Source organism: Calonectris borealis, chromosome 2 (genome assembly GCF_964195595.1).
Source record: "Calonectris borealis chromosome 2, bCalBor7.hap1.2, whole genome shotgun sequence".
NCBI classification, from domain to species: domain Eukaryota; kingdom Metazoa; phylum Chordata; class Aves; order Procellariiformes; family Procellariidae; genus Calonectris; species Calonectris borealis.
In genome coordinates, this window is record NC_134313.1 from 69,448,355 (window position 1) to 69,472,818 (window position 24,464).

A 24,464-nucleotide genomic window follows, 5' to 3' on the forward strand; every position below is an offset into this window, starting at 1 on the left:
GACAATCCTTTATTATGGCCTCTTCCCAACCCAGTTCAAATGAGTTATCCAAAACAACACGGTGCTCATAACCTGGAGGAGTACTTTACTTTTCTGAAGAACTGAAATTATTTTCAAATGAGAAATTATTTGCATAGGTTTTGTATGAAAATTTTAAAAAAAATCCTGTACGTTTATGTTTTGAATGCCAGTTCCAATATGAATGAGTTGTGCCGCTAAAATTATCAAGAGTTTAGCTTTTGAACTATAAATGTATGGTTAGAAATGTTTCCTCTAGAAATCTATAAAGGGGCGTTTAATAGGGCATAGCCATGTTCTGTGTTTTCTCCCTAAACCTGACATAGTAGTCCATACAACTGAACTGTTTTTGTTCAGAGGAGTATGTTAATTCTGAAATCTAAATAAATAGCTTAAAATATATTATTAAAAATCTCAGTGTTGATCATTTTGTCAGAAACATCAATCTGTAATGGTAATTTGGAATTTTAATGAGCTTCAGTGAAAAATGATCTATGATAACTTTAGAAGTTGCTTTGAAATCTTTATGAAGGCTATGTTGGCAGCTGTATTAAGATTTAAAGAAGCTTTAAATACAGAATTACTTTTCTGAAAGTCGTAAACTTCTCTGCTGAACATTTACAGTAACCGCTAATTTCACCAAGCAAAGAAACTTAAAGCTCGCATTGAAAATTGATTCATACGTATTGGATGCTTTAACTTTCGAAAGACATTGTTCGTGATGCCTAGTATTTTAACTGATTGTCCTTGAAAATAAATGATTAAAAAAAAAAGTTAAGAACCATTTTTGTGAAGAAGTCAAATGGAGAAAGCCAACAGACTGCTCATAAAAACCTGAACAATCATTTTCAGCTGGAGTATAGCTTAAGCACTTTACTGGCAGCCTCTTAGTTAAGGAGTTTCTTTACAGTTGTTTTCTGAGTCTTGAAGAAAAGCTTCCTGCTATTTTGTTTAGTTGGGTTTTTTTGCCTTGCAGTAACTGCAGTAACTCTGCTTCTAAAATACTAGGAATAGGATTCACTATTTTACAGATCTTGATCAGCTCTTTTGTCATATACTGTGATTCTTCCTCCCACCTGGGTAATTGTGGTGCCGTAGCTTGGCCTCTGACAAATAAGAATTGTCTCCTCCAAACTGAATTGCAACAGGTGAAAAAGAGAGCGAGTGAACTTGAAAAAGCTTTGCCGATTGTATTGTCCCTATTGCAATTGGACCACAGTTTACAACTCTTTTATTTTTCTATTTCCTGTGCAAGACTTTATCTCAATCAGATCCAAATTCTATTACTCTAGAGCATTTAGTGTAAAAAAACTATGTAATAGTCTGTTTTTGCCAGTTATATACTTCTTGATAGAACTTTTCAAGTGAAAGCATTTGCGTTTGTCTGATACAGCAACTATATTGTAATTCTTTTCTTGTTTTTGTTAGTCAAACTTCTATTCCATTGCATAGGTATGTAATTACTGTAATGGCCCATAAAATGTATTTCTCAGGAAAGGATGGTACAGAACTCCAAGAACGTGCATTGTATCGTATTTTGTGGGGGAAAAAACCTCACACTTGCCCAGTTTCCGTGGACCTGAAGATGAGGTCTTCTTTCAGAACAGCTCATTTGCTCCAGTCCAAAGCAGTCTTTTTTGGTTCCGTGTAAGGCAAGGAGGAGATGGAGGTGAAATGTGACTTAGGTTGGCGAGAAGCAGTGAGTGATGGAGGTGTAAGAAGGTGAAATGTGACTTAGAAGTGTAAGAGGAGCAGCAGATAAATAGGCACAGATTTGGTACAGACAGAAGGAGGAAATTAGCATAGAGCATAAACTTACTACGAATATTCAAGTTGATTTTTGGTTTATCCATAATAAAATAATCTCCTTAAAAGGGATGACGTTTAGGTTTTTTAAACGAAGTAGTTGATTTTAGTGAAATTTAGTATTTTGTTTTCTACCCAGACTTGAGAAATGTGAATGTCTAGCCCTGGTAACTTATTTCTTCATAATTTTCTAATTAATTCCTTTTCTTTTACTATTTTGGTCCCTAGCAGTACTACTTTATCCTTATAACCCAAAAAGAGTGGAGTAAGGGTTAACTATTTTTCCCCATCATCTTCTATGGGAGAGATGAACTAATACACTGCCTAACTTCTTTTGTTTTCCCCTTAGGCGTAACTTTGTCTGGTTTGATTCAATAGACCTATGTTTTTTGCACACTTTCTAGGCAGCTCGTAGAAGTAAACTACTACTCAAGACTTGAGTAGGTGTATTATAATGTTAATTGCTTTCATATCTGTGTGTATACAGTGAGCGGTGGTCTGTTTTCCTTTTTTGGTCTGTCTTTCTATTTCCTGTATAATAATTATGCTAATGCCATCTGTATACTTATTCTGGTTGATTTAGGAATTTGAACTGTATTAGTTCCGAGTTGTTTTGCTGCTTGCTCCTTTTGCATTTAGAGCAAATGCCTGTTAATATCAATAAAATAAGCATAATTAATTAAAAATCTCTAATACTTGAACTTCCTACAGATATGTGAGCTTGAAAGAAACTACTCTTTAGCATCTTAAGTATTTGTAGATATTATTTACATGCCAAAATAACTTCTGAGTTTTGTGTTCTTGAGATACTAGTTTATTTCAAATAGTATTAGGTGTCTAATTTAGAAAACATAAAAAAGTGGTGTCATGCTTGCCTGTTTGTATTAATATGTTTATTGATGCTATATTGATTTTTATATTATTTATATAATTTTTCATATCCTAGAATATTCGATTTTGTAACTTGAGTAACGAAGACTTTTTTTTTTCCTTTCCAGTACCAATACTGGCTTGCGGAGGTGATGACTGCAAAATAAGTTTGTTTATACAGCAGAATGGTCAGGTAATTACAGTTTTTGTCTCTTACACAGAACGTTACTCAGTTGTTCTGCTTTTTTTCTTTTCATATGTGCTGCTGATTTTTTTGAGGTTGTTCAGTAACTACTATCTCTGTTCAAATAGTTCATCCACTTTTCTAGGTAATGATGAAATGCACATACAGAATGTTGAAGTTGATTTCAGTGCATAAAAGTGTTAGGTTTTTCTTATTTTTTCCCTGTGTGAAGATAGCCTGTGTTTCTATTCCCACTGATATAAAATAGCTATGACTGTCCTTTATGCATTGAATGGTTCATATGGAAATGATGTTACCTTCAGTCTATAAATTCTTACAATAAAACTGATATGATTTCTATCTGTGGAATTGTATGTTTGTTGCTAAGTACGCCCTTTGTGCTGAATCCTTGTGAATGTCGAAAGAAGTATTTGAAGGAGTATCTGATCTTCTAAAAGCGCACGCATTTTTCATGTATTATTTGGAAGCTGGCAATCTTTAGTTTTTCATACAGATAAATGTTCCTTTGGAGCATCAGAAAGACATTCTTTCCTCTCTTGCATATGTTCAGAAGTTTTGTTAGACTCTAAATCATGTGTTGAATGACTGTTTCCAAAACAGAAGTCAATGTCACTTCTTTATCAGTCCCTTAAAAAAACCCCACAAACCACAAACACTGCCCGCAATGCACCGATGAACCTAACATTCAGAAACCCCTATTGAAACTGACTTGTGTAAGAACCACTTACTCTTCTGGATTCCTTCAGAGTCCCCTTAGAGATTAAAGAATAGATACTCTTTTTTGTTTTTTGAGAGAGGTAAAAGCTACTTTATAGATAATTTTGCCTGTTCACGCTGCCATGTACAATAAAATTTTTTTTTTTTTTGGCATCAATAAAATAAATACTTCATCCTTTATCTGCTATGTTCAGTGATTTCTTGACCACCAAGTGGGAAAGAAGGGTCGCTTTCTTAGCTTCCCCTCCAAACACTATGTACCTCATGAGTTAAATCAGTTTAATGACATTCTCTGGGAATTAGCAATGGCAGAATGCCACTCGTGATTCTCAGTGTGCTAAAGAAAAAACTTTTATCTCGGGGGCTGTGCGGTTGATTTTCCTCATTCAAAATTTGGAACTTTTCTTGTATGGTTCAGATAACAAATAATATGCAGTTTGACTGCTAAAAATGTTCAGAGAAACATAACGTATTTTGCCAGTTGTTGACCAAACTTTTGAGTATAACAACATTCTTAGCCATTCTTAAATGCAGTCAGTCTGCGGAGGATAAAGGAAGGTAGCTGGAATAAACAAGTACCATCTTCAGCTTCATAAGCAAGTTTATGGTTCTGTCTTTTTTTGGAGGTAGGAAACTTTATTCATACAAGGAGTGAAGAATTTTCTCTTATTTTAAGTGTTATTTTTTACACCTTCAGTTTTAGGAAGTATTTTCACCAGCTGTCCTGGCAGAGTTGGCGTTCAGAGTCTCTCTTTTTCAGATGAGGTGGAAACTTCTGGTTGGTGTCTGTCTTAACTTTCCAGAACATCTCTTTTAACTAAGTAAACTGTACAGACCTCAAAGAGAAGAGCCCAAATTTGATTCCATGTGGAGTAAAAGTGCCTGTGTAGTGCATTACAGCTATTAAGAGAATGAAAATATCCGTGTGAGCCTTCTGACATAAATTCTTTCCTAGCTGCTAAAGGGAGGTTCTCCTCTTTAGTCAAGTTCTCTCAGATCTGCTGACACCTTTTTTTATGGCTTCTGTAGTACTTTTAAAGGTATTTGAAGGAAGTGTTACTGTCGTCCTGCCATTTTTTACTAGAACTGAGCATAGAAGAGTCATTAGAATCTAAACTTCTGTGTCATTCCCTCACTGGTAAGGGCCTGCAGCTCTGCCCTGTTAATTGTGACTCTTGGAAACCTCTTCCTTTAGTTAACAACCTAAAAAAGATTGTGTGGACCCAAAGGTAGAATGTAAGTTCATATCGGGACGTTCTAATGAAACTTGGAGGGCATTGTTATACTCTGAGGGAGGATGAGGCATCTTCAGTTAACTGATTCAGGCTGCCTTTTGGTAAACTCATTAATTTTACAGTTGAAATATATTTATTCATAAAAACTGCTTGGTTTTTGAAATTGAGTGGGCAGGCTTCAAATCCTTTAAGACTCTCTACCCAGAGATCCCTTACTGTGTTATGCAGTAGAGAGAAAATGAACTCTTTGCTTTTCTGAGTTCTTGAAAGAGAGTATTGATTATAAAAGTATCTAGGGAAAAATCTTTCAGAAACCATTATATGTCTCCCTGCTTGAGATATTACAGGCCTATGGAGGGGAAGTAAGTAAACCAGAGAATCAAAATAGAGCTTTAAAACTAAACATTTCTATGTTGAGCTTGGTTTCCATGTAAAGATTTTGCGGTGCATGTTTGACTATGTTTCCCCCAAATAATTTGGCCTATTTGAAAAGTGGAATAAGAGACTCAAAGATAATTTGGGCTCTTTCTAATTCGATGAGATTAACAGCTGGATAGAGGAGGGATATCACATCTAGTGTCCAGTGGAGAAAAACTGAGACCACTTGGACCTCTGTTGCCAAATTTACCAAACAATACTACCAGCTTGGTCCTGAAGGACATGTACCCAAAGTGCGGGCAGACTTAGTTGTGCAGAGTGTGCTGGGCATGTCCACAGACAACCTGGCTTCATTAGTTCTGCTACCTACAGAACAGCTTTATTCTTTGCCTAAAAGAAAAGAGACCAGATTGCTGCTATGCAAAAATGTTCAGAGATTAGTTAAGAGGCATAGGAAAGCCTGTGAAGGAGGTGAGTCAGGCCATGAGCTTTTGTTAAATTTAACTGTTGGTATTGTAACTTCTTAAGTATCCAGTGAGGACCAAGGGGAAAACTGAAATAGAGAAGAAGAAATATGAGTTTATAGAAACAAAAATCTGTAAAAATGAAAATAATGACAGATCAAAATACTTGTAATATAACCTAGGTGATAATAAAAACTTTGAATTAATCATTTAAAAATAATGACTGTATGCATCTGCAAGAAGCTTTAAATTGATGCAGTTTTAGAACAGAATACATCTATTTAGAATCTGTCAGTAGATTTCAATCCTTAGTAGCAACTTATTTTTCCAGTTTCAAATAATAGAAGCTGTAAATATAAAAGACTTGAAAATCCAAAGCTGATTGCTGATACGTGCGTGGTAATTAAGTGCATTTCTATGATGTAACGGGAATTTTTATTCAGTTTCAGAAAACGTTAATGCTCCCTGGCCATGAAGATTGGATAAGAGGCATTGAATGGGCAGTCTGTGGTTAGTATGAAAGATGAAATAAAGTGGAATGCTGGTTTAATGACAGTACTACTGTTTTATCCCTCCAACAGATGGCTTTGATGCACTGTAGCGCCTAAGCTCTTGTGGTTGTGATTTTTTTTTTTTTTTTCCTTGAGGTGGTGGTACAAATATTAAAAATCAAGATGAACTTTGTGTCCTGTTAAATCATAAGAATTGTTGAACCTATACTACAGTTATATTTTAGTTATCAAAATTATGGCTACAGTAGGATTGATACAGAACACTCTCATCCCTCATTTTGTCTTGCTTGCTTCAAGTATGTTTACCTGACTGGTAGTTAAATGCAAACAAACAGGAGTTTTAGCAGCTTGTCTTTTTCAATATGCAAATGTCTGTATCTGAGTGAGTAAGAGTTGGCTGCTTTTTCAAAGGGGAGAAAGTAGGAGGAAATAGTACTTTTCTTCTCCCCCCCCCCCCCTTTTTTTTTTAAGAGTACGAGATTAAGAAGAGAACCTATTCAGGCATTAACTAATCAAATAGTTCTTGCAATGGCAAGAATAAAATAGAAGGAATTAGAGGATGCTACAATCCTGAAGAAAGAGGAGGAGGAAAGGAGTTCTTGAAGAGTATTGAGGCTGTCAGAATTTTGAGAGCGAACGCCATAAGTAGTAGGGAAGTATATGTACAATATGTACAGTATTTACCATGTCTTCCATGTCTTATAAGCAGGGAAATGTCCATATTCAGTGTGTTATAAACTAGTAGAGAGTTTGAAATGGGAGAGTGAGTTGATGTTGAAATAAAACAGCAGTTTATGATACTGTGTACTATAGGAAAAACTAGGATAATGCTATAATGCATGCTTGGAAAGATGGTAGGTTAGTCATGGCAGTGGTTGCAATGAAAAAGCAATGAAAACATGGCTCTAATTATTTTTATTTTTTGTTTTAAACCAAACAGGTGAAGACCTTTTCTTAGCAAGCTGTGCTCAGGATTGTTTGATAAGAATTTGGAAAGTGTGTACAAAATCAAAGCAACTTCCAGAAACTGAAGATGATTCCATAAGACTGAAAGAGAATGTTTTTACTGTCAAAGGTAGGTAACAGCTGTAAAATTCTGTTGCACAACTTTTCCCTTGTGTATCTGTTTGTGGTTTCAGGGGAGCTAACAGGGTGGTTACCATCTAATTTGGCTTGTTTCTTATATTAAAAGAATTTGAGACCAGTTTGACTGCATTATTTTTATTCAGCTGTTAGAAAAAGTGGAGTTACTGTTTTAAAGCCATAACAAAGTTAATGTTGTGTTACAAAAAATGGTAAAACAGTGAGAGAGCTTAATATCATCATGTGTTGTTACACATATTCCAAATGCAGTACACAAGAGATACATTTGTCTGTGGGAGGTAAGCTGTTGTGCAGTTCTCCAGTTTAATAGCATACCTTTAATTTTCTTTCAAATTCAATGCATTAAGAGGTGCTACTATTACTTAAACCTTAGACAAGTACTGGAGAGAACAGATAGGTGTGTGCAGGCTTACTTTATGGTTATTTAACATACTGTTTGAGTACTGTAACATCAGAGGCTCGCAATGCTGACATTGTGGGGTAAATTATTAGGCAACTTAGGTAATATAATGAAGTTTGTATGATGTTATGTGTAGAAGTGCTTATGTTACTTGCTGCAAATCCTGATTCATTGTTTGAAGTATCTTAATGCATGTATTTACAGTCATTTGGAGATGTAAATATGCTTAAGAGTATGGGTAGAGCCAACGTCAGAGTGTTTATTTCAAAATTGCTTGAGAGTTCTCCAGGAATTCTGTGATACCTCTCTGAGGCAATAGGCTGACCTCTTAGCGTCAATCTCAGGGTACTCAGGGCTTGTGGCAAAGTAGGTTTTCAAGGAGCTGTTCAATCTCAATAGGCTATTGAGATATTGGTAATGATGAAAGCAGTTGATTTTTTTCACTGAAAATACCAGAAATGACCTGGTCTTTCTTGGCTTTTAGAAAGAAATGTGCTTTTCTCTGATTTGTGGTAGATACTGATACAACATATGCAATTACTTTGGAGTCGGTGTTGGCTGGTCATGAAAACTGGGTGTATGCAGTTCACTGGCAACCTTCATTTTCCAAAGGTAAAAAGATACCAAACGCTTAGCAGTTATGTTAAGTGTTGTATACATAGAGTACAGTACGTGTCTTTGTATCGTGTTTGCGTGTTCACTTGTCACTGTGGACTAGGAAAATGCTTAAGTTCTGCAAATAATGTTTTATAAGTAAATGGATGTTGCCTTTTACTCGTGTTTTCTTTAATGAATGAAATAAAATAGCTGAACTGTACTGACTTTATTGTAATTGATTTATTGTTTATGGAGTACAAATTAGTTTAATCAGTATGAATTAATAGCTCTAATAGTTTACCTTGATACACGTATTTGAAATGTCTGTTCTTTGGAAGGTAAGCATTAGCTCAAGAGCACTGCTTTCTTTTCCTTGGAGTAGAAAGGAACAAATAGCAACATTCAGAAGATTAATCTTCAGTCTTCTGTGCATTAATATAACATGCCAGGGATTCCTTGAGTATCAGTTTTCTCTAGCATGTAGCTTTGAGGCATTAATGCAGACTCTCATTGAAAAAATTGTTATTTACATTTTAATTTTGCATTTTGCCCTAGTCTTTGTCTTTCTTTTTAAATCCTTATATTCTGACAGCCTTGTTTGCAGTATTGATTTGCTGGTGTGTGTCTGTCTGGCGTGTAAGGGAAGGAGATTCTTGGTTTGACATGCCTGCACAATCAGAATGCCCTTGTGTATTTGTATTGGCAAAGGTGCCTTTTTTTTCAGATGTTCTAGAGTTACTGATGGCAGGTGACTTCACCAGTACAAAGCACAGCTTTGCCAGTGTATATACAACACTTGGACAATAGAGTGCAATTAGGATGTCAAAATACCTGTAGTGAAAGACACAGGACTTGCTTTAGAAATATTGGCTTAATTATCTGTTCTTTAACTCTTAAAAAGATTTTGCCTGTTAAAGCAAGGTTTAGGTGCAATATAGGCATGTAAGTCTTGCACTGCAATCTGAAAAACTGTCCTGTTAGAGCATGAAGTTTTCCAGGTGTCTTACATCATGCTTCTGCATATGTGCAGGTGCTTGCATTCTGTGGCCTGCCCAATCTTGGGTTCCTCAAAGTAGATTTTCTTTTTCAGTAGAGGCAGACTGATCTGAGAGACGTATTCTCAATGCAGAAGGTAGGGGGTCTGGTGCTGACATAAGATACCACCTCATGAGATACCCAGCAATGTTTCCATTCCCAAGAAAGGTTCCTCAGTGGTTCTGCTACGGGCTTTGCAACTGGGTTGATGAACCAGTTCCCTCTTCCCCATTCTGGCTGTGTTGGGCGGTTGTCTGAAGTGTTTCACTGCATTTTGGGGAGCAGTCCTTACTACTCTATGTATTACAGTAGAATCTATTGAAGTCGGTAGTGAATCTAACACTTAATTTGGGAAAAAAAAAACAGTGAATACTGGCATAGAGATTATTTTGTTTTAAACTCTAAATCTCTTGGTAAAAACTTATTTGAGAAATAGAACTGAGAACTGCTATGCAGTCTCTCTCTGAAGCTCTAGTTTTTTCTCCAAATTACATTTGTTTCAATATCAATTTGGAGTGAATAAACAGTAGAATATGGTTTTTCTCATGTACGTGTTTTACATCTCCTTTGGGAGATTATGGCTGAAAAATACAATACCTTCTAATGAACGCCTGGCAAGAACCTAGAGCCTGTTAAGTCTGGCATTTAAGTACTGCATTGCACGTCTGTGATGCTGAACAGTTATCTTAGCGTGTTTGGATTTCAGTGTGACCAAATTATTTTAGAAAGTGTTCTCATAGGTTGTAGGATAATTGTGTTCCTTGTACTGTAGATGGCAGCATGCAACAACCAATGAGGATATTGTCTGCGTCAATGGACAAAACTGTGATCATCTGGGAACCTGATAAGGAGTCTGGAGTCTGGCTAGAACAGGCGAGTGTCAGTCTTTCTCACAGTACGTACTGTATGTAAGTTGCGTTTCCAGCATCGTGTGTGTACTGTAGGGAGCAAAAACTCTATAAAATGCTGGGAGAGAAAGGCAAAAGCATTTGCTTGCAAAAACACTCATTCTGATGCTGTGTGGCAAGTAAAACTGTATTTTTCAAAAACGATTTGATGCAATATGATTTTTTTTGTTTGTTTGCTTTCTTATTACCATATTCAGGAGTTCCTAAAGGGAGTTTGTGCTCAACTGTCATTCATAGTATAGCAAGCCAGGTGCTGCACAGTAACACACTCTGTGTACTCCTGGTAAGAAGAGGAAGAAACCTTCCTGAATTATTTGTAGTTAATCATTATGGGAATGCGCACCCAAGCAGTTACTACAGAGCAGCTGACACGCAATTCCCAAGCCTGGTTTTACTCACGCTAACTTGTTCATGGGCTGTGTCATTAGATTTTTCTTTGTTTGAGCTGGATACTCACGTTTCACTGTAGTATTTTGAATGCTGTTCTAATGCGGATCATCCTAAATAAAAAAGTAGCGCAACCAGATTTATCTAGTGCTTTGGTAAATGTCTTTGTTTCCAGTTGACCTGCTTTTCCAAATTGCAATAGGTTGGCTGAAATAATTTGTGTTGGATTATGCCAACCATTGTTTATGATCTTTCCAGTCACAAAGAAAGTTCTAATTCTCTCTTGGATGAAAAAAAGAGAATTACAGTAGTGTATTTAATTTTTTCCCTGTTGGTCGAAAAGTTCTTCTGCCTTTCTGCTTGAAGTAGAAATTAGTTCATAATAGAGTGATCACATAGAGATGCCATTTGTTGTCCCTAGTAACGCTTAGTTGTGGCTAAATTTACAAGCTTCTAAAAATGGGTTGCGCAGTAAAGCTTGTGGCAAGTTGTTTCTCTTTCTTTTTTACATTCCATTTGCATTGGTTAGACCTCAAACGTGCAGCTTGCAGTTCAGATCAGACATTTTAACTGCAACAATTGCATTGAGGGAGGGAAACCTGAGCTGGAAGCCAGCAGGAAGGGCACAAGGGGAACATCCCATTTTCTCTCTTTCATTTTGATATGATGAACAAGAAGCCTTCACAGAATCATTCTCCTGCTCAGAGGTGAGACTAGAATCCTGCTTCTAGCATGGCATATCAAAGTCACTTCCATAGGAGCGGTATTTTTTGAGTGAGCGCCAATAAAATGGACATATTAGTCCACACTGCCATTTAGAATGATATAGATTCATTTCATTGTGATCTTAAAAGCAGCTGTATAATAATGGGGGAATTGTTAAGAGTTCAGCTTGAAAGGAATTGTGGTCTTATCTCTTGAATAAAACTTGAAAATGTAATTTTAATAATCTTTTAATGTAATTAAAAACTTGGAAGAGCACTAGAGCAACTATAAGGCGTGTGTGTATGCATGCATACATACATGCAAAGTCATAAGGGAAGCACAAAACAGAGGCCAAAGTATGCCACAGAAGGAATGTGGCGCAAATTGCAGGGATTCATGGAGAAACAGGGAAGTGGAAATATGGTAGTGAATCTTGGAAATTGGGGGGAGAGCAGGGGGAAGTAATTGGGAACCACTGTTCCTTTGGACCATTTTTCCATTTTGTGCAACAGAGCAGTAGCAAGGCAACAGATGATAAGAAACTGTTGCATCCAACAGACTGGACTGAAACACAGAAAGATTGGGTTCTTGTCTCATCTAGTGTAGTGTGTTCTTTCCCCTAGGGGATTGAGCAAGATCCTATCCTGAAGTGGCTTGCAGCTTTAATTCCCATGATATTTTAGTGCTTAACTTTGCAGTTAAAATATTCTTTAAATGTATTTTTGTGTGTAATATGAACTCTTGCCTATAGCTATATTTTCATCTCATGAGATTAGGATGAGTTTACATGAGTGGAAGGCCATTTTCATGGATATTACACTTCTGATCATTAATTCAGGTGCGGGTAGGTGAAGTGGGTGGCAATACCCTTGGATTTTTTGACTGCCAGTTTAGTCCAGATGGTTCAATGATCGTTGCTCATGCTTTTCATGGAGCACTACACCTTTGGAAACAGACTACAGTTAATAAGGTACGTTGTTTTTTTATTAGTAGTGGTACTTAAAAGAATTACTCTTATATGTCACTTGAGGTAAGTTCTATTGTTAATAGAAATAGTGATTTAAAATTAATGATTGAAATAGTCTTTCTCTGAATATAATATTCTGTAGGAGTCTCGCTCCTGCATAGAAGGGAGGTTGCAATCTCCCAGGCTCTAAAACCCGTTGCTTCCCTGTGGGAACCATAAAGTCAGCAGAATAGACTGAACTCCTTTGTGGTTGTACTTTGTTCAGAAGTGGCAGCTGAACCAATAACCCAAGTTTCTTTTAGATTGGAGCAATAAATCAGTATTTGTGTCTCTTTAGCCACTCTTGAGTTCTAATAATTTGCTGTTTCCAAATGTCTTTTTTTTTTGCTTTCTTAATAAGGATATTGATACTTTTATTTTGGTTAGAATATGCCAGTCAGTCAATTGAAAACTCCTTGCTTCTTTGGTGACTTTTTTAATAGAAAGAATGGACACCAGAAGTTGTGATTTCAGGACATTTTAACAGTGTAGAGGATGTGAAGTGGGATCCAGAAGGAGAGTTTATCATCAGTGTTGGTTCTGATCAAACTACTAGACTCTTTGCTCCATGGAAAAGAAAACAAGAGACAGAGGTACGATCTTCAAAGGTTTTGTGAGCTTGGTAAAGAGGGCTTGTCTGTCTTGAGTTTGGAACAAGTCACCTGAATATAACTCAAACCTTAAATTTCCCCAAGCCATGATCTGTTCAAAATTGCTTGTGTAAATGCTTGGTTTGGTCGTTCAATATGTGCTGTTTTCACTTTAAAAATACGAGTGGCAGAGTTTTGGCAATCACATAGCAGGACTGTTGTTTAATCCTGAGTTCACCTCCGGGTTCCCTTCAGTTAGTGTTCTCCCAGGGTCTTAAAAACCAGGCTCTGCAATAATTCAGAAGGAGGAGTACATGGCTGATTCTAATAACAATCTATTGCCCTTGTTAATGCTTGGTTAAGCACTGCTGCAGGTAATCATAAATAATAATAATCAACTTTGGTTGTGTTTTTTTTACACAAGCTTAATCTAAGCAAAGTTCTCACTGTATTTTTTATGCTATTTTGTTTATGACTCTGACTGTTTTACCAGAACGATTATCTGAACTTCATGAGTGCAGTTGCTACCTGTGCAAACAACTTTTCAGGAAGAATTATTCCTGAATAACTTTGTGCGTTCCAAAATAAGTCTAAAGGTGTGGGAAACCCTGTCTAGGAATGCAAAAGTTCCTGTTTCTAGTTGCTCATGCATTTTCCTCGTCTACAAATACAGCTTTTTCTGGCAGAACAGCACTAATGTTCCATTCAGGAAACTGGCAGAAACTGGACTGACTGAAGTCATGTAAGGCCCTGTGCAAGCTGTGCTATTAGTTGGGGGAGGCAAAGGGTGGCTGTTAAAACTGTCTCATCAAAGCTTCTGTAATGTAGACCAGCACAGAATGTCTAATGTTTTTGGGAGAGTGAATTTGGCATCAATTCCTTGATTTCCTTCTTCCAGGCCACACAGAAGTGGTGGCAATCCCAGCTAAATCGCTAAGCTTTGCCTTGTGTTGTAGGAGGGGCATCTCCAGTTTCCTTCCCTGCCTTTTCCCCTAATCTCCAATCTGGAGCATACAACAGGTCTGTGGAAAAGATAGTATGTTGGATTTGACATATGGAAGCAAAGTCCAGGTCTAGCATGTGATGTAAGTTGGCAGCATTCAGGAGAGTTGTCAATATCACGTTCTCTGTGACCTACTGAAGTACCACTCTTTATTATGTATGTTGCTTGCTAAATTTTTATCCTATTTTCTGAAAGAACTGAGCTTTGTATTATGTATCTGTACAGCTGTTCCTGCTGTCCCTAAAACTTTTGAATTAACTGATTTAGCAGAGTGATTGCAGTCTTCATATCTAAGTTTGATGTGAACTGAATTATTGTATTCCCCTTTCTGTTCTGAGACAGAGCAGCCACCTGGCTGGCTAGTTCGACCAGGTGTAAATCCACGTAGCGTCAACACTTGTTGCTGCATGGGATGTGGGAGAAAGCAATAGCATCCTGTCGGTGGGGTGAGGTGGAGGGTTGAGATAGAAATGGGTCATTTGAAGGGGTGTGTTCAGGACTTCTGAACGCTGAAAACCAGGTGTTTAGTTCTGCTGCTCATGAACTTAGATTACATAGACTTTTAAAATGCCTTACTTTCTTTACCATACTGAGTTTAGCATCTGAAAAATTACAACAGGTGACATCTGATGTTTGTCTTAACAAGACACAATAGATGGTTCAGATATCTATGAAAAGTTAGTATTACAGCTCATGTTTTTCTCTATAAAAAGCGAACTGTTAAATGCAAATAATTATCCCTTCTTAAAATCTCAATTCTGATATTGTACTGGGTTCAGATATCAGAAATGAGGGATAACAATCCGCTTCAATTGCTCATGCAAATTTGCACCCTGATTTTTCTGGAAGAAGCGTATTGCATGGCTTATGCAGCCCTCTGTTTATCTGTTTTGGGGTTTGGTTTTTCTGTTTGGTTTTTTTTTTTTTCATTTCTGTTATGTGCTGTGTTCTAAAGTATGTAAAGATTCACCTAGTAAAGGGAAGAATGGTTTATTGCACTGTTTGCTTGGGGTTTGTTTTGTTTTGTGTTTTTTTTTTTTTTTAAAGAATTAATGCTTTTTTCTCATTGGAAAATAATCAAGCCCTTGTGAAAACATGAGATTTTGTTGGATCTCTCAAATATCCCATTCAGATTCTATCGGAAGCTTTGACTTTTGAAACTCAGTTTAATTTTTAGTGTGATATATGCAGTTTACAGTCAACGTAATACCTTTCCTAATATTTGTATGATATCTAGTACAATGTAAATTCTGTCTTGGCTGCAGTTTTCTAGGCATTGTTATACTAGTCTAAATTCTAATTGATTAAATTAATTCTAATTCTGCTAGCTGTCAAGTCAAAAGTGCACATTGTATTTTTCCAACTGAAGTATCATGTAGGAGTAGTAGCAAATGACACTTAATAAAAATCTTTTCATGAAAGTGTATTTGCTAGAAAACAAAGGGGTTTTTTTGAAGAATCAATTTTTTCATGTGTTGAATAAACTAAAGTTTTAGAAAAGCATTTTAAATAATTTAATATCTTTTTTTGCTAATATTCTTTGCTTAGTGTGACTATAAAACTAACTTGTCTGTCTAATTTCTGGTCAGTTGTTAATTCTGCTTTTCTTGGATTAATACTTGAAGCGTGGATATGAATATTTCGGGAAACTAGAAAAAACATTAATACTTCAATGAAAACACTTCTAAAATCCTCAGGATTTTCCAGATGTTTCTCCTATAAGAAGCTATTTTGATTTTGTCAGTTTTTTGCAAAGCTTCTATTAAATTGTCTCACTAAAATCGAGTATTTAAAGACGGGGGGGAAGTAGGAACCTATAGCCTGCTGACAGCAGTGCTGCTGTGCTTTGTGAAAGACAGATGAATGAAGCAAGGTAATTATCACTACCTTTCTTAAGTCTTTCAGAGTTTTGAAAGTAGTAAGTAGCATACAATCCCCCTTTTGCTTAAGCAAATTATGTCCTGTTCCTGACTGTCTAGCATAAAGAAGTCGCAGTAAGTGCCGTGTGCCCTTAGTAACAAAGGTAAGGAAATGCCTTGAACATATCTGTGCAGGAACACAGTTTACTAATTACAGGAATTGTTTTGTGGAAAAATAGGATTTAACTGATGTATGTAATCCTAAAAATAGGATTTAACAGTTTTATGAATGTCAGTAGAAGGTTGCTGTTAACTTTCCTTTATGTTAATAAAGTCAGCAAATAGAGTATTAGTACTTTTTTGGAACTCAAAATCTTGCTGCTTCTCTGGTTAAGAATTGTGTTTTAACTGTGTGTCTGTTTGTTTAGGTAACCTGGCATGAAATTGCAAGGCCTCAAGTACATGGGTACGACATGCGTTGTTTGGCAATGATTGGCCGGTTTCAGTTTGTGTCAGGAGCAGATGAAAAGGTGCTTCGAGTTTTTCGTGCTCCCAAGAATTTTATAGAAAATTTCAGTAACATCACTGGTATTCCAGTGGAGAAGCTGTGCTCCCACGTAAGTGTGCTAAAGCAGTGCTAAATGAAGACAGCCCTCTTTCATGTAAATAAAATTAATACTTTAGAAGATGTCAAATTGCACCAACCTCCATGAAAATTCTTTCAATAGTTCTGAAAACTTAACCTTGTTTTTCCTTTCCCTTCTATTTGCTTCCATGTGTGTTGTTTCATATGTATTTTCTTGGTGTTGTCTTATAAAACAGGTTGTATTTGAAACTAAACAAGACCTAGTGTCTGAAGACTGCAAGGAGTGTGGGTAAATTTTAAATGAGTCAGACCAAGTAGGCTACTGTACACGCTTGGTGATTTGAAAGTAAACAATAAAGCCTGGGAATGTGCTTCCCCTAATTTAAGGGTGTAGTAGTCTTGTCTAGATGTAATTATTGTTGTGTGGTTATGTGTTGTTGTTTTTTTTAATTGTATGCTTGGAAATTGCATAAAGCTTTCAGCACTGTTGTTAGTTGTTACATATAAATATTTATAAATATGTACTTGCTCATGCTTTATTTCCTCTTGGCATCGGAAATTTTCTTGAGGCCTTTACATTCCAGTTCTTAATTGTCGATAAGTATACTTTCCTACTCTGTGAAAAGATAAGACTGCAGAGTTGCCATCCTTTGTTTGCTCCCTATTTGCTTTAAGATCTAATTCTGTTTTTCTCTGCATTTTGTAGAGCAGACCTAATTCAGGATAGTTGCCTCTGTACAGTGCCTTGCATGCTCTTTGCATTTCTGGCTTAAAAGTGCTGGTTTCTGTGCAGCTTCTCAGAGATGGATTAGCCTTTCCATTTCATTTAACAATTGAAAGATCTGGGAAAGAAATCTATTCATTTTTGATAGCAAGAACTTACATAAGTAGCTGTTTAGTGCTTTAATTCCATAAGACTTTGTAAGCATTTGCGTTAATGACATTGTACAAATAACATTGTGTTTTTATAATGCTGGCAGATGTCATTATTTTACTTCTGTGTAGACTTTCCTTATCAGCTCTTCATGTGATATCATGAATCAAAAAATAGCATTCAAAGTGTTTCACATGAGCTTTGTTTAAAGAGGAAGGCTTTATGAGCTCTAATGATACAGCTACTCTTAAATAGCTTTATTGAAATTGTTTTCTGTGAATGCTTTTTTTCATTAAAGTGGGTAAGCTTTTTCTTAATTTAGCTCAAATGCCTTCCCCAAAAAAGTACTTAAAACCAAAAAAGCCAGCTTTAAATTCAGAAGCGGTTGAATAGGATTATATTCAGTTCAAATCCATGGGATTGTGTTATACTTTGGGTTGTAATGAAGAACCATTTTTGGTTTAGAGGCCTTAGACTGGTGTGTGTCTCATACATTTTTCTCATCAAACTATGAACATTTAAATAAATAACGTAGTATTTTAAGCTGTCACCTAAATTATTAATCTAATTCTGTAAAACAGTCTTTCTTTGAACTTTTCAGACACTGTAAGGAAGGGGCTTTACAGCTATTAAATCTAATCTTTTTCCATCTCTACACAAAGGGCCCCAAGTTCACTTACCCTTTCTAAATTTTGGCTTTTTCCCCCATACCTGTATGGAAGTATTTTCTGTCTGATGATTTGTCTTTCCTCTGTGCTGCTCTAAACAGCCACGTACTCCAGCCACATCTCTGTGCTATGTACTGGGTTGTGTTTTGAAGTTGTGGGCACAGGCACTCACCCTCTGTCCCCTTTTCCAAAATGCTGCTTTATTCTTTCACCTCGGAGCAGAGTATTTCCGAGTCCTATTATGTTAAAAACTGCAGTGCTCTAGGTTGATTAATTATCATGTATATCCTAGAATAAATAAGATTGTGGAAGAAAACCTGTAATTAGGGACGAAGATGCATGCTTTACAGCAAAATCCTTGAGCTGAGGCCTTAGAAAAGCTTTTTTTTCTGGCAGAGTACTGGTCTTCATTTTGTCCAGGGTATGTTCTGGATGAGCTGGGAGTTTTTCACAGTGCCCCCTTCACTTCTCTAGAAAATTCTCTTTTTATCACAGGGATTCCTTAAACCGTGGCTTTTGAAATCTGAACCTACATGACAATCTGTCTGTAACTTTTTTTTTTTTTTAAAAAATTCAGCAATCATCTGATCTTCCAGAAGGTGCAACTGTGCCAGCTTTGGGATTATCCAATAAAGCTGTTTTTGAAGGTACAGTAATGAGAAACAGTGGTGGTGCTGCTTCATGTGGAAACCTTTTTTTTTTAAATGATTGTTTTAGTGTACGTCTTTTTGTTAGGGCTGTCATTGTAAGCTTGACTGCCAGTTTAGAATCTAGAAATAAAATTGTGCAAAGCGTTTAGTTCTCTGGTAGCACCTAAATACGGTGCTTAAAAATTAGAAAAAAGCACTAGTGAGGATCTTTCCTCTCTTTCTCTGCCTTTGGTTTCTGCCCTAAACATTCCCTAATGTCTTGTGCAAACCCAAAATGCTCTTTCCCTGCCTCCTATATTGTGTTGCACACCCCTGTAGGAAGTAACCCCACTCAGTCTGCGCAGTGCTCCTGAGAGCCTTTCCTATTGACTGATCTTGATGAGTTTCACACGGATGCTGGTGCTCCTTGCTCTCCTGTGATGGGTCTGGGCGTAGCCAGGGCAGGATACTATTTAAATTCCCCCACCTGCTGTTGTTCCTCTCTTTTCTCCATGCTCGCTACCCATGCTTTCCCCCTGCCCCGGGATGACTGATGACTTTTAGTCAAAAAAGTTAGTATTGAATAGCGTACTGTGAAAACTAGGTTCAGAGTTGTTAAAGCAGAACTACCTGTTGCTGCTTGTGGTTTCTCCATAAAATACCTTTTCACGCTCTCCTCAAATGTTAGCACCCTTATAGAGGCTTATAGAAGTAGTGATGCTTTGAGGGGGATCAGTCACATTTTCTGTTCCAGTGAAAATAGCCATAAGCCTTCTCCAGGTAAATGATGCTTTGTGAAAGTATTTGGGAAGGAAGAATTAGTTAGCCAACTAATTGGTAACTAATTAGTGTCCTGGTTTCGGCTGGGATAGGGTTAAATTTCTTCCTAGTGCTGTGTTTTGGATTTAGTACGAGAAGAATGTTGATAATATACCGATGTTTTCAGTTGTTGCTAAGTGCCCTCCTAGTCCAAGGACAGCTCCCGTGCCTACTGACTGAGCTAGGTACACAAGATGGGAGGGAACATAATCAGGACAGCCAGCCCAGCTGGCTAATGGGGTATTCCATACCATGTGACGTCATGCTCAGTATATAAATGGTAGGCGTGATCCAGGAAGTACCGATCGCTACTTGGTTCAGCGCGGGTGGTGAGCAATTGCATTGTGCATCACTCATTTTGTATATTCTATCATTATTTATTATCATTATTCTCCCTTTTCTGTTCTATTAAACTGTCTTTATCTCAACCCACGAGTTTTTCTCACTCTTACCCTTCCGATTCTCTCCCCGTCCCATTGGGGGGGCGGGGGGAGTGAGTGAGCGGCTGCGTGGTATTTGGCTGCCTGCCAGGTTAAACCACGACAATTAGTAACTACTGTTCTGGCAGTAAAGGCTGGTAAGGCACCAGATGAATTTCTTGGAGAGGTGGTGGGGATTGCATTGTGGGGGAACAAGGAAGGAGGGACGAGCATCTGTCTAGAATGGTAAAAGTGACTGAGTAGTGTCCTGAGACGGGGGATGGAACTGGTAATCTGGTGTTTAATAAAGTCCCTGGTAAAAATGCACTTACACTGGAATCTACAAATTAGGTCAGACCTGTTTTTTCTCTGCTTAAAGCTTTATCAGAAGGTGTGAATTAAAAAAGGAAGGATTTTAATAAGCTTTGTCTCCAGGGTCTTCAATGGCAATATAGCGAAGTTTTCCTAAATCTTCTATGAGAGAAAAGTAGCTTTGTTGTACTTGAAGTAACTCATAAAATGTATTTTGGCAAAACCTCTTTTTTCTGCTTTCTCATGAGTCTGCTTCCTCATGAGAGAGGGAATAAAACTTTCTTCTCCTAGAGTATCGTCACACACAGAATAACTAATTTCCTTTGATTTCATGTGGCGCACGCAGAAGCAGCACTAGTAGAAAAGCTGTCAAATTTTCCTGCATTGTCCACCATTGCCCACCCAATGCTGTCAGTACTGGTGGCTTAGGTTAAAGCCCCAGAAGACTTCTCTTCTTGCTTACTCTGCAGAGAAATCTCCATGGTGAGCGATGATCAGATAGCAGTCTCAAATTAGATAAATGTTGCTAATTTCCTTTTCAAGGAGACAGAAGATAGGATGAATGAGAAGGTAGTCTTTCTGTTCTGCTTCTTCTGTACCTGCTTTTTGAAATGTACATTTGGCAAAAAGTTAGATTCTATCTGAGGGCAACTGTTCCCCAACTCTGTACCTTTTTCTTAAATAATACCTTCAAAGTGAAGGTCAGAGTTGAATTTTAACTTAAAATTAGCTGAGTAATTTCAGTTACTTCTGGTACGTTTGCCTAAAGCTAAGGACTAAGCCCTTGGCAGTTTTCCTGAAGTTTGCAAATTGTATTTACGCTTCTGCAAGTATGGCTTTTCATTTAGGGGTCTACATTAAATTTAGGAATTCATCACTTGTATCTGAGATTTTTGCCTTAAACATTTTCAAATACAGAAGGAAAGGCTTAACGTTGGGGAGGCACAGGTTCAACTCCTGGTGACTGCTTCTTTCAGGTAAATCAAAGTCTCTGTAAGAATCTCTAAAAGAGACTGTGCTGGTGGAAAGAGGTCAGTCTTGAATGAATGAAATTAGTCCAAAGGTTACCTTTTTTTTTTTCTTTCTCTTCTCCTCCTCATTCTCATGTGCATTAGAATAACTAGATTCTAATATTCGTATTATTGTAACTCTGGAAGCAGAGAAACCTAATTTCAATTACTTATATTGTAAAAACAATAGATGTTTTTTACTTGTATAATAAGTGCTCATATTTTCCCTCCTGTCGAGTATGTTCTCTCTAGCTAATGAAGTCCTTACTTTGAATAGGAGATATGGCTGTTCAACCAGCTGAGGATGAAGAAACATTTAATACCATTTCAAATCAGTATCCTGAGATTTATTTTCAACACTTGATCCTTACAGGTATGAGATTCGTTTCTGTTGTAGGAAATAGAGAACGAGGTTCATTGGATATAAACTTGAAGCATTGTTTAGCTGATTTTTAGATTATTTAGTACCAAATTTGAATATGTTGTACAAATGTCTTTCAGAACCTCCCCCAGAGGATCACTTGTTGCAGAATACCTTGTGGCCTGAAATTCAGAAGTTGTAAGTTTTTATTTTTCTTTTTTATTTAATTTACAAAATTTCCAGAAAGCTATTGCAACATATGAATGTAGTCTGGTCTTGTAACTCTTCCTGTTTTATTACCTGATTTGACTTTGTGTGCAGTGTATTACTTGCAGAATAAATAAATGATATGTATATAAAAATTAGGAAATAATGCAGAAAATGGCAGTTAGAACTGATGTGTCACAAAACTTTATTTCACTAGTTGTTTCTGTACCAGTGAAATACGTATGGTTTTTGGCACAAAGCTATTCTTTTGAATTTGTAATGATCAGAATGAAAGCATTGTCCCTTTGGATGTTTGTCTTTTGAAGGTCTGTTTAGGGCATTGATCCCTGTTTTTTTCCTCTCTGTTCCATGAGAATAGTAAGGTTTCTGGTCTGCTGTATATGTAGCATATTTTCGTGGTCTTACCTGTGCTCTGGAATGTGGTGGGCCTGTCTTTCCATGCTGCAGCCTTTGTTTATGTCAGTCTGCTCAGCATATCTGCTTAAAACCTTGCCTATACTGAAGGTGTCTCTGCGTAAGGAGTTTTCTGCTACTTTTCACTTCGTGGCGCAGACTCGCAGATCAAATTTGGCTTTCTGGTACGGAAGTAAAGGCTGAGGCATCAAAGGAGGAGCTTCCCCCTAAAGCCTAACAGACTTGTAAGATGCAGTAGATGGAAGCAGCAGACAAAACAGAATGTGTCTAGTGGTAGAGCAAAGTGATGAACATTGGGTAAGATGGCTACAAACCCAGTTTGGGTATTTGTATTGGGTATTGAATGCTGACAGAGTGGGTTGTGGATTGCAAAGATAATAGAGTTACGTGGTCATGACAATAATTGTTTTGAGATTGCAGGGTTTTAGAACTCTTCAGCTGTGTTTTGTTCCTTCTTTTCTGAGATTCACAACAATTTGCAAATGAAGGTTGTCACCTTATTTGTTCCGAAGGACCCTGGTAACATTAGGCTACACTTTCACAATCTTCAAAGTTTTAGTATCAATCTTCAAAGTATAGCACAAAGAAATGAATCATCTCAAGCTCTGATGGGTTTATTTACCTGAATCTCTGGAAAGAGTGATCTCAGGCAGGAACAAGAAGAATGTTGAGCTTTTGCTGATGATTACAGCTACCTTTATACAGTACCAGTTTTGTGACCTCAGTTGTGGGGCAGGAAATAAAAAGCTTTGGGAAAACAGTTCGCAGGTTGCTTTCATTTGACCTAGTGGGAGGTTTTGTGGGAGCTCATCTTTACCTTCAACTGGGCAGTTAATCTTTGAACTGCTCTTTTACTGTGTTTGTACTCAAAAGTGCTTCTAGGAGGGAAGCCGGTGGATATTAGACCATATCTGCACATTTTATAATTTCTAACTGTTACGTTAACTGCTTGTCTTGTGCATGCTATGACCGCTAATGCACCCACTCACATAAGTAGTTTGATGAGGGATCTTTAAGTAGTGAAAAGGAGCCAAGGCCAAAATTTTTCTTCATTTGCCTTTGACATTTCTCAAAGTCTAGTGAGACATTAATCTTTGATATCTGCTACAGGAGTACTGCCTATCTGCTGTTATGTCCTGCATTCATTAAAATAACTGCATTTTATGATGGTCTTCGGGTGGCTTATCTGAGCAATTTTTTCTGTTTTTAGAGACACTGCTAATGATAGGGATTCTTTTATGCAAAGGGCAGCAATATGTGAGGCATTCATAGACTTTCAGGTTTTTTGCTCAGGATAATCTTGAAAGAAGTAACATGAAATCACATCAAGTTGCCATAGCAGCAGAAAAACAGTGTGAGGAACTGACTTGCTAAAAATAGCTTGTTTGTCACTGACATTTGTGTATTCCCAGCTCTAACTTGACACTAAATTTTGAAGGATTAGTGTTGGGTTTTGAAAACTGTTTACTTGACTGCTGAATTTTTTACATAATCTAGTAACTTTAAAATAAAAATATGATAAATCCTGTGAGAGTATGCTAATCTTTATCCTCTTGGAAAATTACCATAGAGAGTTTATATGCAGCGGGCTGAGATTAAAGCCTGAGTGTTGACATAAATAGATATGTTTATATGTATGTACATTTCATGTAATACACTTGGAAGTCTTGAGAGATCCTCTTTGACACTAGAGCATTACTGTAATCATTTGTCTGGACACTTTGAAAGTCCAGTCAGTTTACCTGTGCATAAAAAAATTGTATTAATTGCACATTGCTAACACAAAATCGCTTGTGGTTGAAAATGTCATTTCATTATTCGTTCATGCAATTGCTTCTCCCCATTGTGAACCTTTTTTTGGTGTTGTACTACATAATGAAGGGATCAGATTGCGTGTATGGGGGCAGGGGAAGGGGTTGTACTGGAACTTCTGTACTTGCAAGGCTCATAGATTCTTGTAAACAGCATCTCCTATTGCCACTAACTTTATTCTCTTTACTGGAGACAGCACTGGGCTAAATAGGCTGTCAGTCTGACCTAGTGGTCCTGCTCATGTGACTTTGCAAAAGACGGTATTTTAGATTTTATTTTAATTTAAAGAGAAAGATTACATTTTAATGCTTCTGTTTAGCAAGAACAAAGTTGCATGCAGAAGCTCAAAATGTTTCTGTCAGGTGCTCTTTAATACTACATTTAGGAGAGAAAACCAAAGCAATTGAGGACTTGTTTCACAAGTTGCTCCACAGGCTATTTTTTCTTCATTGAATTACAGGAAATTTATACTTTTCATGGAAAAATACTTTTCAGTTTTGGCAACTTGACTTTCAATAGTTTTCACTACAAAA

The 24,464-nt window shown here is 37.0% G+C and overlaps 1 protein-coding gene across 4 annotated transcripts in view; it reads left to right on the top strand.

Annotated features, from left to right (window-relative positions):
* ELP2 (elongator acetyltransferase complex subunit 2) overlaps positions 1 to 24,464 on the top strand; it is a 39,282-nt gene that overhangs the window by 6,360 nt on the left and 8,458 nt on the right. For 2 of the 4 annotated variants that reach the window (XM_075142304.1, XM_075142306.1), the window contains exons 6-16: positions 2,823 to 2,887; positions 6,137 to 6,203; positions 7,146 to 7,280; positions 8,226 to 8,321; positions 10,114 to 10,214; positions 12,180 to 12,311; positions 12,791 to 12,940; positions 16,228 to 16,416; positions 18,505 to 18,574; positions 21,394 to 21,489; positions 21,618 to 21,675. In XM_075142304.1, the coding sequence (XP_074998405.1) occupies positions 2,823 to 2,887; positions 6,137 to 6,203; positions 7,146 to 7,280; positions 8,226 to 8,321; positions 10,114 to 10,214; positions 12,180 to 12,311; positions 12,791 to 12,940; positions 16,228 to 16,416; positions 18,505 to 18,574; positions 21,394 to 21,489; positions 21,618 to 21,675 (1,159 nt within the window). The remainder of the gene's footprint in view (positions 1 to 2,822; positions 2,888 to 6,136; positions 6,204 to 7,145; positions 7,281 to 8,225; positions 8,322 to 10,113; positions 10,215 to 12,179; positions 12,312 to 12,790; positions 12,941 to 16,227; positions 16,417 to 18,504; positions 18,575 to 21,393; positions 21,490 to 21,617; positions 21,676 to 24,464) is intronic. The other 2 variants (XM_075142303.1, XM_075142305.1) reach the window with 2 other exon arrangements.